At 40.4% G+C, this 15279-nt stretch overlaps 1 protein-coding gene across 1 annotated transcript in view; it reads right to left on the bottom strand.

The window, feature by feature from the left end:
* Positions 1-13980, bottom strand: part of LOC129495785 (carbonic anhydrase 13) — a 33396-nt gene extending 19416 nt beyond the window's left edge. The window contains exons 1-3 of the mRNA XM_055303500.1: positions 13848-13980; positions 8434-8631; positions 273-391 (exon numbers count right to left, since the gene is read on the bottom strand). Of these exons, the coding sequence (XP_055159475.1) occupies positions 273-391; positions 8434-8631; positions 13848-13884 (354 nt within the window). The 5' untranslated portion in view covers positions 13885-13980. The remainder of the gene's footprint in view (positions 1-272; positions 392-8433; positions 8632-13847) is intronic.
* Positions 13981-15279: the final 1299 nt, after the last annotated feature.

The following is a 15279-nucleotide window of genomic DNA, read 5'->3' as shown; positions in this document are numbered from 1 at the left end:
AATTATTTAATCTCTCCAACTCTGCAGTTTACTCATTTCTAGAATGAGTACAAGAACTCTAGGTTCTCAGAGTCAGTGTAAGGCTCAGAAGGACCGCATTTATAGCTCTCATACTGATAAACTCTCATACTGATGGAATAAAGCAATATCAGACACTTATTCCTAATTGGTTCAAGATCAATGTGGAGTCAAGAGAATTGTCCGCTGTATTTGTTAAATCGCACCACCTGGGAAAATGCTGAATCATAAATATGTGTGGGATAATATATTACCTCTGCCGCGTATCTCACTCCATCCACCACGTGTTCAGAGCCGTGATCATCAGCAGACCCCCAGTGAAGGTGAAACTGTCGCAAGCGGTAGCTTCCAGTGAGAGGACCCCCACGTAGAACTAAACACCAACACATTTTAAGTTGTTAGCAAGAAAAAAATACTCAAACATGCTGCTACAATCCACATCACCTCCCTGAGTTACTCAACATGCCTGTGTTCTCCCAGGAATCTTTTTTTACAAACGTTTCATTCAGTTTGCAGACAGGAATACAATTTTTAGGTACATGACGAATGAAAACAAACATTTTAAAAGGTTGGAGAGTTCACGGTACAGATTTTTATGGGACATGTGGGAAATCATAACAGACACAGTGGTTAGAAAGTAGAAGAAATTAACGGTCCCTAACAGTAAAGAATTGGTCCTTTTACTGGAGGATGTCAGGATCTCTGGATAAGGATGTGATATGTAAAGAGGACTGCCTTAAGCCTGGCCCAGCAGCCCAGCACTGTGGCTGAGAAGAGGCTCCAGCAATGAGAACACCTGGGCTCCCGCTCTTACTGTGTCATCTCCCACCAATCCTGACTTCAAAGCTTTAGCTTTCGCGTCTGTAAGCTCAAGATAGTAACACTCTCTCCTCCTGATGCTATTTTGAAAATAGAGTAAAAAAGTTGAATACAAAAAGAACTTATCACTGCCTGGCACACAATCAGTTTGCTGGACACATTCTCTATTATTACTGTTTTATTGTTGTTAGGACTACTACAAAAATTGGCCAAGTAAGCAGATTTTCTGTACTTGAATTCTATCTAAACAGGACAAACAAAAAAATTAAAAAATTAAAAAAAAAAATGGGACAAAATTAACTTGTTTTTTTTTTTGGCAACAGAATCCTATCTTAAGGATAGAGAAAAGCTCCTTATAGAAAGCATAGTTCTAAACTGTCTCCTCCTAATTAATCTTTATTGGGGGCAGCCCGGTGGCACAGCGGTTTGGTGCCGCCTGCAGCCTGGGGTGTGATCCTGGAGACCTGGGATCGAGTCCGACGTCAGGCTCCCTGCATGGAGCCTGCTTCTCTCCCTCTCCCTCTGCCTGTGTCTCTGCCTCTCTCTGTGTGTCAATAAATAAATAAAATCTTTAAAAAAAATCTTTATAGGGCATGTTTAAAGGTTATGGGAGATAAGAAAGCACTGGATGTTCAACATACCTTACGTGTTACAAATCCCCCATCAACATTCAATGGAAGTGCTAGGTTGTGAAATGCAGCCTTAATAGCAGTTTGATTTAAATGAACTTCCTCTTCAGAGATAGGAAAACAAAGATACAGAGATAGAGGTATCTCAAAAGCACCAGGAATGGTCCATCTTACATAAGAAACAAAAGATGGCATGGGATGGCTGGCTGGCTCAGTCAGGAAAACATGTGCCTCGATCTCAGGGTCGTGAGTTCAAGTCTCATGTTGCATGTGGAGCCTACAGAAGCAAAAGATGCTAAGAGGTATCACAAGCAGTTTTCTACAAACAGCAAGGAAGAAAGGGAAAATACATTTGCCTAAAGCACACCTCTCGTTGGGCTATACAGCGGGAGAGAAATGATCCAGACGGTTGTCTGTATTAACCAGTACAAACCGAACTCATTTCTTCCTCACTCAGTTTGACTAAAGTTGAACGTCAATGATTAAGAGTTAGTGTGGTTGGAATCAGCAAACCTGGAAATAGTCCCAGCTCAGTTACTGAATTATGTGATCTTTCAAAACTCACTTAAGCTTCTGTGGGCGTCAGCTTTCTGTCTACATTTGTGTTCATTTGTCTATTTTTAATTAGGAGATTGGACTGGATGCTCCTTACCTTCTACAATTACCAAAACTACCAAGGGAAAAAAAAAACTGAGCATATGCAATAAAACATTTTTGGAAGATTGAATGATTGGAGGTTCCTTTGGATTCATTTCAATCCAGATTTCTTTACAATAATTAAGATAGCTATTTCCAAAGCCCTCTGAAAAGTAAAAGAGAAGAAGCATTGACAGCAGACTCTAGGGCTTGCTCTCCTGTTATAAACAGAGTAGTTTTCATGTTCTGAGTCTCCCACTGAACACTACGAGGACAGAGACTATGATTGGGTCCCATCACCTAAGCACATTAACTATCACAGAGCAGATGCATGATAAATATTTGATGAATAAATGAATAATACATTTGATTTGTCTTTAAACAAACAATTTCAAGGTTGATTCACAGATAAATTAATTTAAAAGCACATTTCCCTAAGTGATTCCATACAGCACGGATGCAATGGCATTTCAAATGAAAAGAAATCAATAATTCTTTTTTATTATTTAAATTCAAGTCAGTTAATATATATTGTAATATTGGTTTCGGGGGTAGGATTTAGTGATCCATCCCTTACATATAACACCCAGTGCTCATCCCAACAAGTGCCCTCCTTAATGCCCATCACTCATTTAGCCCATCCCACACCTGCCTCCCCTCCAGCAACCCTCAGTCTGTTCTCCATAGTTATTACAGTTTACTTCCCTCTCTGTTTTTATCTTATTTTATTTTTCCTTCCTTTCTCCTATGGTCATCTGTTTTGTTTCTTAAATTCCACACAGGAGTGAAATTATACGGTATTTGTCTTTCTCTGATTTATTTCCTTAGCATAATACATTCTAGTCCCTCCATGCTGTTGCAATGGCAAGATTTCATTCTTTTTGATGGCTGAGTAACATTTATATATTTTATATATCCATTCATCTGTCGATGGACATTTGACTCTTTCCATAGTTTAATTATTGTTGACAGTGTGGCTATAAACATTAGGGTGCATGTGCCCCTTCAAATCAGCATTTTCATAACCTTTGGGTAAATACCTAGTAGTGCAATTGGTGGATAATAGGGTAATTTTAACTTTTTGAGGAACCTCCACACTGTTTTCTAGAGTGGCTGCACCAGTTTGCATTCCTTCCAACAGTGCAAAAGGGTTCCCCTTTCTCTGCATCCTTGTCAATCTATTGTTGCCAGAGTTGTTAATTTTAGCCAAAGAAATCAACATTTTTATTGTCCTTTTTTTTTCTTGCTGTAGCATAAGACCTGAGCTGAAACACAAAGTCATTCCTTCACAGATAAAAAGCAGATTAGAGAGCTTGAGTAATCAATGTGAAATTAACTTTGGGAGAAGATGCAAACAAATTGGCTCAGGAGGAAGGAAGCAATACCAAAAAACACACATTGTTAGGGAAACATCCAAGAATAATGGCTGATCTCTGGAAAGTCTGCTCTGAATCCAGGGTTTAAAGCCAGATTAGCATAGCTCTGCTAGTTAAGCAACAAAGATTGCCTTACACTCTACATATTTGGCTCCACATGTAAGTGTTTCAACTCAAATATTCAAACCGGGACCATGATTAGCAAATGTCTACTTGTGAAGAAAATATTCTCTTAGAGCAGAGCTCTTCTGAAACACAGGGTGGGGAAAAGGGAGTCAAAATATTAAGGTTAATTTATCATTGACTTTGAGATAGTCTATAACAAAATAATGAAATGAATAATAGCAATAAAAATTATTTTTAAGGAAAATGACTTAGTGTTTTCAAGTATTAAATCATTCATCTTCCTCTGTAACCTAGATGAGTAAATAAATATTGTCTCCATCTCATATCTGAAAATGAGTAATCATTTCTCCAAAATCATACTTGGTACACATGTACACTTATCCTTTCATTCGGGATTTTTCCTAAATCTATCTCAAATAAAACACTCATATAAGAGGTCTATGGAGATTAAGAAATCAGAGTCAAATGCCATAAAAGTATGGGAAATTTTTAATATCTTAGTAAAAGGGTCCTTATCATTTCTTATATGCTGCAAAGACCAACAATGTTATGAAACTAGCAATGTAGATGTTACTCCATTAAATTTGACTTTGTTAGAAATTTGCTAGTCCCATTCATTTTCTGAAATGACTCTGTCATCAGTGGCCTTAAGTGATAAGCATGCTTGCAACAAAATCAGAAAAAAAAATAATTTCAAAGTTAACACACTTGTCTGTGCATGCATTTACTGTCTATCCTACCAGGATACAAACTCTTTTAAGGAAGAGTCTGTCTTGTTCTCTTGTATTTCTAGTGCCTAAGACAGGGTCTGCATCAATAAATACTACTAACAAAAAAGTAGAAAAGAGGCCTCACCTGTAGAAGCACTTCTCCATAAACTTTGGTTTATAAGGTGGCTACTGAGGAAGTGACCTGGGAATCACTAAAGAATATGTTCTTATGACTATGAATCTAATGAAAGTCGAAGCCTAATCACTGTATGGTAAACAGTTCTCTGAAGTAAAGCTAAATGAATAGCACATCTGTATTTTGCTTGGAATCTAGGAAAAGAGGAACCAAACAGCACAAATCTGCCAGGATTATACCATGAGAGAAAGACTAAAGCCATAAATGTTTCCAGTCCCTGGGGCCTGAATTCTTTATGGACCCAGGAAAGTCTTCATTAAGTCCAGCTTCTTTTGCTCTGAGCATATGCACACCTGGTTGCTCTCCCATTGCTCATTCATCTGACAATTCTGAAGAGCTTACTATGGGCCTGTAACTTTGTTTAATACTAAGTATGGCATGATGGGTAAGGTCATCCCTATCGTCAAGTAACTTACAGTCTGGTGAAGGAAACATTATAATAAAGTTTTGTTACCTGGGGATCTTGGCTTCTAGGGGGGATCATACAACTAAGGTATCCTCCCCCACCCCTATTTTTTTCTGTTTTTGTTCTTTTCTAATGTATAACTTCGGATATTGTGAATTTGGCTGATTTCAGGCAGTTATCTAGAACCACATAACTAGAACTGGTAACTAGATCATAACTGAGAAATTAACAATTTCTAGAGATGAAAATTAAACAAGAAGCACTGAATCCATCAAGTCACTGGTATTCCTAGGAGGTCTTTCTTAACGAGAAGCCAGCTTCCTTTTGACATCTTTAAAAAAATCTCATGGAAAAAAAAATTAAATAAATAAATAAATAAATAAATAAATAAATAATTTCAGCACAACATATCTCATACATGCAAAGAACACAGGCCTGTTATTTATTATGTTTTATTATTATTAGTTTGTTATTAATACTTATTAAATGCTTATTATAAGCCAGGAACTCTCCTTTATTAAAATATAAAAATTAGTACAACAGCCCTTAACAATTAAACATCCAAACAATGAATAATCCACTAATGCTTAAACTACTTGGGTGTCAAATGGTAAATATTAATTGATTGCTGGTGTTTTGCAATTTTTTTGGGACTTCACCTATGTAGACCAATATGTCCTGTACCACAATGCCATATCAATTTTCTATGTCTTCCAGAAAACATCATACCAAAAGATTTTTTGGGTTTTCGGGTTTTTTTTTTTTTAATATTTTGTTTATTCATTCATGAGAAAGGCAGAGACAAGGCAGAGGGAGAAGCAGGCTCTCCACAGGGATCCCAATGCAGGACTTGATCCCTGGATCCCGGGATCATGACTTGAGCCAAAGGCCGACGCTCAACCCTCGAGCCACCCAGGTGCACCCAAAAAATGTTTTTAACTTAAACACACATTTGTTGAGTACCTATTGTGTGCAAGGCACCATGCTAGATAGATGAGTGAGACATAGACATTGCTCACAAGGAGTCTTCAGCTGAGTGGAAAGAGAACCAACTGGCAGTTACAATGCAATGTGGGAAGCTCTGTGATAGGACAAGCCTGGGTGCTACAGGAGGAGTTGTAGGGCCAGTCAGATGAGATTCCCAGATGTGAGATCCTGTCTGAGTACAGAAAGACCCGTAGCTAGGGTGGAATGTCCTTGTCTCTCCTTATCAGATTATCATTTCCCTTCCACTATGGCCAACAGGAATTCTTCCCAAAAAATTTCATGTCCTCTGTCCCTTTTTTATTTTTTTTCCTGCCCTCTTTTAAAAGGACTATTAAAATTCGAATGGGTGGGTCACCAGAGGTTAACCACAGGAAATGCAACTGCCTAGAAAAAGAAGCCCTACAAAGACCATGCATGTGGTTTCTTGGCTGGTGAGATTCAGAGTTAATTTTGGTCAAGAATGGCTTCTTTACAAAATGGAAACTGTTTTCTTCAAATCAAAGTGGTTTGCTATAGACAGTGTCTTTGTGTTGTTTAGTTTACTAAAAAAAGGCCAACAATTTATTTTAACTATAGTGGTCTCTACTTTTTCACTGATTTAATACCCAGAATCACCATGAAACATTTTATTTATCTTGAGAAAAAAAGAAAGAGAATCATGACCCATATTTATGTGGTTTCTGTCTCAGAGGGGTACAAAGTACTTTACAGATATTTCCAATTAACCCTGGTAATTTCATTGTGATCTAGATAGGAAAGAGACCTTCACATAGGGGAGAGGCACACATTACCCATCACAGACACATTGTCAAATCTGGAAACACGAACTGATTCCCCCGGAGTAACCCAAAGTACAGGGAAAATAAGAGGAAGAGAGAAAGAGGGAGAAAGAGGAAGAGAGAAAGGAAAAGGAGGAAACAGGGAGAGGGAGAGAGAGGAAACCTAGATCATCATCAAGCAAATTAGAGTAGGAATTTTTTACGACCAAGGCTGCCTACATTTATAAATAAAAACATTTTGGGGCACTTGGTGGCTCAGTCAGTTAAGCGTCCAACTCTGGGTTGTTTGTTTTTTTTTTTAAGATTTTTATTTTATTTATTCATGAGAGACAGAGAGAGAGATAGGCAGAGGGAGAAGCAGGTTCCCCACGGGAAGCCCAAGGTGGAACTCAATCCCAGGACCCCGGGATCATGACCTGAGCCAACGGCAGATGTTCAACCACTGAACCACCCAGTCGTTCCTGACTCTTGGTTTTGACTGAGGTCATGATCTTAGGGTCAAGTTCAAGCACGCTCAGCAGGGAGTCTGCTTGAGATTCTCTCCCTCTTCCTCTGCCCCTCTCCCCACTCATGTTCTCTCTCCCTTTCTCTAAATAAATAAATCTTTAAAAAAAAAAAAAACTTAAAGTTTTAGGTGAAGTACATTTAATTGCTTCTTATTCTAAAACTAGGAGTGGGTTGCCTCAAGTCGTTTTTTTTTTTTTAAGACTTTATTTATTTATTCATGAGACACAGAGAGAGAGAGACAGAGGCAGAGGGAGAAGTAGGCTCCATGCAGGAAGCCTGATGTGGGACTCGATCCTGGGACTCAGGATCAAACCCTGAAAAAAAGGCAAGATGCTCAACCACTGAGCCACCCAGGTGTCCCTAGCCTCAAGTTTTTATGTTTGAGATATAAACCAAACTATGATTATGGGTGGTATAAACTTTATGCTCAGAAGCCTTAGACTATTTACAACGTATCCATCAACCGTATCTATTAATACAGATCATCAAACGGAAGCTTGAAGGAAAGACCATTGAATATAGTATATAAAAGGCAAGATCCTCCCTCCCTCAAAAAGTTAAAAATACCATGTGTTAATCTTTCTTCGTGCATTTTTTACAATGCTCTGATGAAAATATATCTTTCATGGATTTGACAAATATGAGAAAAATTTTGTGGGCTTATAATTTTTGCTAACAATATAGTATCACATAAATACAGATTTTATTACTAACCTAAATCTGAGCTTAATGAATAAATGAAAACCTTCTTCCAATTTAGGGTTTTTATAAATTAGCTATATTTTTCATGAATAGAGCAAATACAGCATCATCCTGATATTAAACTAAAATTAAAAATAATTTGTCAGAAGCCTTAAGAAGTATTCCAAAATTTGATTCTCTCTAATCTTCTCTCTCACCTTAACTTTAAACTGGATATGATGATTCTTTGGGAAGTGAATATGCTTAAGAAGGATTAAATGTTCATTTTTAAGGACATTCTCTTTTCCTACTCCACTTAGTTATCAAATTAACAAGTAAACTGAAGTTTTATTTGGCTGGTCCATGGCTTATTGACAGCATAAAAGACATTATGCCATGAAATAGTAAAAATAAACCTTTATTATAAGTTCTAGCAAAGTATTAATAAGGAACATATAATGCATAGATATTTTAAATATGAAAGAAAAGAAATCACAGCCCAATCATCCAAGACCCTTACCTCCCCACCCATCAAAAAAAAAAAAAAAAAAAAAAGAACCAACCTGATTTATCCTCCGTGTCATCAAAGTCAACGCTGAAGGAATGGCCACTATTACTGATGATTTTGGCTGAGTTTGCATCATACTTGATACTAAGAGGTCGCAGAGAAGAGTCATATTTCACTTCTTTGGTTTTAATTTCAATCGGAGATTGATGATCCCCATCAGCAATAGGGAAAAATTTATTCCAATGAATAGGACCTTAAATATATAGGACCGGGAGGGAAAAAAAAGACTAAATAAGTTATTTCCTTTAGCAAACATTTGTTGGGTGCAACATACTGTGCTTGAGCTGATGGAAAAACAAATAAGGTCTTCATCCTCAGGAACTTCACATCTAATTTTTTTTTAATTTTTATTTATTTATGATAGTCACAGAGAGAGAGAGAGGCAGAGACATAGGCAGAGGGAGAAGCAGGCTCCATGGACCGGGAGCCCGATGTGGGATTCGATCCCGGGTCTCCAGGATCGCGCCCTGGGCCAAAGGCAGGCGCCAAATCACTGCACCACCCAGGGATCCCCTAATTTTTTTTATATGACTAGCAGTTTTTATTATAGTTATGAAAACCTCCTGGTTTGCCTTAACTCCTTTGCAGCATTAAACTAACCCCTATGGGCGAAAAGCATGTAAGGTTTTTTTTTTTAAGATTTTATTTATTTTTTCATGAGAGACACAGAAAGAGAGGCAGAGACATAGGCAGAGGGAGAAGCAGACTCCCTCTAGGGAGCCTGATGCAGGACTCGATCCTAGGACCCAACCAACATCACGCCCTGGGCCAAAGGCAGATACTCAACCACTGAGCTACCCAGGTATGTAAATTTTAAAAAGTAGTTTCCAGGGACATCTGGATGGCTCAGTCAGTTAAGAGTCTGACTCTTGGTTTTGGCTCAGGTCATAAGCTCATGGCTCATGAGATCGAGCCCTGCATTGGGCTCCCTGCTCAGCATGGAACTACTTGAGATTGTCTCCCTCTGACTTTCTCTCATCGCCTGCACACACCCGTGCTCACTCTCACTCTCTCCCTCTAAAATAAATAAATCTTTAGAGGAAAAAAACAGTACTTTCCAAAGGTATCTTTCTACCAAACTAAAAACAACAGCACAATTCATCATTGTAAACAATGAGATTTAGTCTCAGCTCCAAGAATGATCTGTGGTAGCTCCAGAGGTCAGTAAGTTCATGGGTTGAAAGAATTAATGGAACTGAAAAAGCTGTGTAGAAAAAAAAAGGGGGGGGGGTGCAGTTCTCAAAAATGCTATCCCTATTTCTTTCTTCTGCCACTTACTTGTGTCTTCAGGTGTCACCCAGGCCTCAACTCAGTTACCTCTGATGTGCAACAGGCATACTAAGGAAATGCATAAATTTTTCACACAGCAGAATCGAAATAAAATGACTACACCACGTCAGGAAATGTAATATAGTTGATTATGGTCAGTGGAGTCAGGTAACAATTTCTTTCTTCTTTCTACATTTCAGAAGGTCCCTTTTTTTGTTTTAAGACCTTTTATTTATTTATGTGAGAGAGAATGAGAGAAAGTACAAGAAGGAGGGAGGGATAGAGGGAGAAGCAGACTCCCCACCAAGCAGGGAGCCTGACACAGGGCTCCATCCCAGGACCCCAAGATCATGGCCTGAGGCCCAAGGCAGATGCTTAACCAACTGAGTCACCCAGGCACCCCTCCAAAGGTCCTTCTGTGGTTATTTTGCCAAAGTTACATTTGAATTCCAACATAAGGGACAACTGTCATCCTGATCCTCTATTCAAAAAGTCAAAATTGCATCCAGTTCCCAAGTGAGACACACGTTTGGTAAATTAACATGAACCAATAAGCAGGCAATTCCCTTGTCTATACTCTTCATTTCTCTGGGAGACTTGATTCGAGTCCTGCCTCCCGAACCAAGAGTAAGAATGCAGCTTCAAGTAACCCCTGACTCATTTTACAGATCGGAATGGTTCTTATTATGTCTACTATGCCTGCAATTTACACAGCTACCATCAGGTCGGTAAAGCACAGGGCTACTAACTTTTCCCGATTTCACTAACTTGATTTCTCTAATATTCAAGTATGTATTAAAATGGCACAGCATGGGGCACCTGGGTGGCTCAGTGGTTGAGCATCTGCCTTTCACCCAGGGTGAGATCCCAGGATCTGGGATCAAGTTCCACACCAGGCTCCTTGCAGGGAGTCTGCTTCTCCCTCCGCCTATGTCTCTGCCTCTCTCTCTCCCTCTCTTTCTCTGTGTCTCTCATGAATAAATAAATAAAAAGCTTTAAAATAAAATAAAATTAAATGGCACAGCATGACAATTAATTAAACATTTGTTACCGACAGCAACAAATATTTTTAAAGATGAGATTTAGAAGAAATTTCAAGAAATTCAAATATATCACAATTATCAACAGCTCCCATCTCTAAATCTAATGTTCCTTATTACTCTTCAATTTTGCAAAGGAGAAAGCTTAAGCTCTTTCGCTCACGTATGCTTCCGGCACAAAAAGTCAGAGCATGAATATATAACCATACACACAACTTATAAGCTCTCTACTCCTGAGTCTGACACTTTGGACTTCAAAGCAACTTGAACATCAAAACTTGCCTACAACTTATTACAGGAAAGGCATTACATTCCCTGATGTATGAAGTACTCTCCTTTACCTTCCTAGTGCTCTTTCCTTGCACAATCTAGTTCTTGCTTTAAGTGAAAAGTTTTCTATCTCACTGTCACCAAGTCTGATTTAACCTGATGAGAATCTGATTTCAAATATGTGATGCATGTATCACAAAATATTGTTGACCTTTTTCTTTCTCTTCCTAATTTCTTTACTCTCTTATTTCCAGTCCTTTATAACAAGAAGAATTTTTAAAAGCAGAGGCAAACCAAAGTAAAATAAAAGTAATATCACTTTGCACAAATTAATCAGTATTATTTATTAACCACCATAGTGGGTTCATTTCCCTGCCTCTTCAAGGGGCTCTTTTAAACATAGTTCTTAAGTAGAGATGGACAGTGATTCTTCCACTGACTCAAGAACTTTTGAATATCTATAGAGAGGTTTAGTTTTTAGTAATTGTCACATTCCCTAAACTAAACCAACAAAACTATCACAGGTTACTGGAAGAACTTACAAGTTTTTGGTGAAGGTGGTACCCACCTCCAATGTCTCAACCCTTGGTATTCCATTTTATCATTGCTACTATAACCAGTTTAAGTTACCTTTTATCTGCTCATTCAGTGCTTCTGCCAGTCTAAACCAAAAACAGGCAACCAAACTTGCCCAGTCAGGATACAACACATTGCCAGTAGGCTTTTGCCACAGTTGATCTCCTTCCAGACATGGTCCTCAGAAAGCTAGTGTATCTAAAGCAGGAAGTGGCCCTATAATTCTTAGCAGAATAACAAAATCACTCCTTGGTAATGACTTTTCAGAGACAGATTTTTTTTTTTTAATTTCTGAAGATGAGCTTCACTGGAGCCAATATTTTCTAACATATAAATGTATTAAAGAGTAATCAGTACTCATTGATTGAAAATGCCCTTCCTCTTCCTAACATAGTGAGGGCATTGTCAAAGCCAGTAACTATAAATAACAAAAATTTAAATTATTCCAGCAGAGAGGGAAATGAAAAGAAATTTGTTTTGTGGCTTTTTTCCCCCAAAATATAAATGGAAAGTAGCAAAATGTGAGGTTAAAATTATAGTCTCAATCAAAAAGATATTCCCCTAAATTATACCTTTCATTATTAAAGTTCTAATTTCACCTGCTGCCATTTTTAAAGTGGCAAGTTAATCATAACCTCAAAAAAAATCTACAATTGGAAATGAAGCTTTTCTGTTTCTTGTGAAAATAAACTTTCTATAAAATATATGGTACTGTTCAATAATATGCATATTAATCCAAGGAAAGTATTATTACTATAATTAGTAGTATTCACACATCTAATTTTGACAGTGATTTACTATAAGGCTCTCTTGGTGTCACTTTGCAGTTATTTCAAATAATGGTTATTTTGATGATTTAGTATATAGAGGAAGAAAAGCATACATATCATTATTACTGTCACTCTCATCAATAAATGCATTTTCACCTACGTGTCAAATTTTGAATAATCTGGGCAGCCCTGGTGGTGCAGCGGTTTAGCGCCGCCTGCACCCAGAGGTGTGACCGTGGAGACCCGGGATCGAGTCCCACGTCGGGCTCCCTGCATGGAGCCTGCTTCTCCCTCTGCCTGTGTCTCTGCCTCTCTCTCTCTCTCTCTCTCTGTGTGTGTGTGTCTCATGAATACACAAATAAAATCTTTTTTTAATATTTTTTTAATTTTTTTATGATAGTCACAGAGAGAGAGAGAGAGGCAGAGACACAGGCAGAGGGAGAAGCAGGCTCCATGCCGGGAGCCCGATGTGGGACTTGATCCCGAGTCTCCAGGATCGCGCCCTGGGCCAAAGGCAGGCGCCAAACCGCTGCGCCACCCAGGGATCCCCACAAATAAAATCTTTAAAAAAATTTTTTAAATAATCCTTTGTTAATCCTCTGTCTCTGAAAAAAAAAAATCCTCTGTCTCTGCAAGGATGAGTGTGGGAGAGGGAGAAAGTGAAGGAGCCGCAAGCATAACTTCATTTTTTAGAAAGAACCTAAGTCTTCCTACAGCTAATGGTACCAGTCAACCAATTGCAAATCGCCATTGCATTATTTTACAGTAACAGCTATTAAGAAATTGGCAGTAGGGCAGCCCCGGTGGCGCAGCGGTTTAGCGCCGCCTACAGCCCAGGGCGCGATCCTGGAGACCAAGGATCGAATCCCATGTCGGGCTCCCTGGAGCCAGCTTCTCCCTCTGCCTCTCTCTCTCTCCTCTCTGTGTATTCTCATGAGTAAATAAATAAAATATTTAAAAAAGAAAAGAAATCGGCAGTAGTTTGGTTGCCAAGAAGGCAGCTTAAGTCTTCAGGCTTGCATTATTAAAATGATTAAAATTCCTTAAGTAGCTTCAAATGCTTTCCATGATTTCCTCTAAGTGAATAATGAACTTTAAAAAACTGAAAGCGAACTTGTCCTCATTCAAGTATGTCATCAGACCTCCCATCTCCGAGCCTTTAACTGACAAGTAGCTGTTAGCAGGGAAAGTCCTGGGCTTTTCAAAGGAAGGTGAACGGACACCTGGGAGGATCTCGGGTCTGGGGGGATCTCACACCACCTCTCACCCCTGCTTAACACCCTGCAAAAGACGCTTTTCTCTGCCTGCCTGCACCAGACGAAGCCTTCCCCCACTTCCTGCGTTCAGCTCCGGGCAAAGCTGCCCAATTTAAAGAGGAACCAAGAAGTTTCTCGCCCAGCGTGGGTTCTGCGGGGCGCGGTGGGTCCCCCGGGCCCCTGCCCCCCGGGCAAAGCCCCTGCCCCCAGATCTCGGGAGGCGCTCACCGTTGTGCTCGCCGTATCCCCAGCTGAGCCGCGACATGGTCCCTCGGGTGGGAGGCGGCGGAGACGCGGCGGGGCAGCGAGAAGAGGCGGCGGGCGGGGGCCGGGCTGGGCTGCGGAGCCGAGCGCTCCGACCCGGGCCCGGCGCTACCCGCCTCGCCCGCCAGGGGGCAGCGGCGCGCACCGAGGCGCCCGCACCTGCGAGATAGAGACCTGGGGCGGCGGAGGCGGGTGCGGCGGCGGCGGCGGGGGGGGGGGGGGGCGGGGCCGAGTTAGGGCCCCTGAGGCGCGCGGAGTTGGAGCTGGGGGGCAACGCGAGGGGGCTCCATAGAGACGCGGGGGGGGGGGCGGGAAGAAAGAGAGAGGGGTTTCCAGAGGGGATTTTCTGCCTCCTGAGCGGTCACCCTTGGAAGGTGTTGGTTAGAGGGCCATCCTGGGAAGACGCGAATCACTTGGCCCCTGAAGTTGCGGGAGACACGCGACGTCCTTGAGGGCAGAGGTGGTGGTGATGACAAAGTACAAAACAATAATGACACTTTGGGACACTTTGACACAATGACACTTTGTACTTTGTCATCACCACCACCTCTGCCCTCAAGGACGTCGCGTGTCAGATAAAGGGCTAGTTTCCAAGATGTATAAAGAACTTATTAAACTCAACAGCAAAGAAACAATCCAATCGTGAAATGGGCAAAAGACATGAAGAGAAATCTCACAGAGGAAGACACAGAGATGGCCAACATGCACATGAGAAAATGCTCTGCATCACTTGCCATCAGGGAAATACAAATCAAAACCACAATGAGATACCACCTCACACCAGTGAGAATGGGGAAAATTAACAAGGCAGGAAACCACAAATGTTGGAGAGGATGTGGAGAAAGGGGAACCCTCTTGCACTGTTGGTGGGAATGTGAACTGGTGCAGCCACCCTGGAAAACTGTGTGGAGGTTCCTCAAAGAGTTAAAAATAGACCTGCCCTACGACCCAGCAATTGCACTGCTGGGGATTTACCCCAAAGATACAGATGCAATGAAACGCCAGGACACCTGCACCCCGATGTTTCTAGCAGCCATGTCCACAATAGCCAAACTGTGGAAGGAGCCTCGGTGTCCATCGAAAGATGAATGGATAAAGAAGATGTGGTTTATGTATACAATGGAATATTCCTCAGCCATTAGAAATGACAAATACCCACCATTTGCTTCAACGTGGATGGAACCGGAGGGTATTATGCTGAGTGAAATAAGTCAATTGGAGAAGGACAAACATTATATGTTCTCATTCATTTGGGGAATATAAAAAATAATGAAAGGGAATAAAGGGGAAAGGAGGAAAAAATGAGTGGGAAATGTTAGAAAGGGAGACAGAACATGAAAGACTCCTAAGTCTGGGAAACGGACTAGGGGTGGTGGAAGGGGAGGTGGGCGGGGGG

Source organism: Nyctereutes procyonoides, unplaced genomic scaffold (assembly GCF_905146905.1).
Source record: "Nyctereutes procyonoides isolate TBG_1078 unplaced genomic scaffold, NYPRO_anot_genome, whole genome shotgun sequence".
NCBI classification, from domain to species: Eukaryota; Metazoa; Chordata; class Mammalia; order Carnivora; family Canidae; genus Nyctereutes; species Nyctereutes procyonoides.
This window is presented reverse-complemented; position numbering and strand designations above follow the sequence as displayed.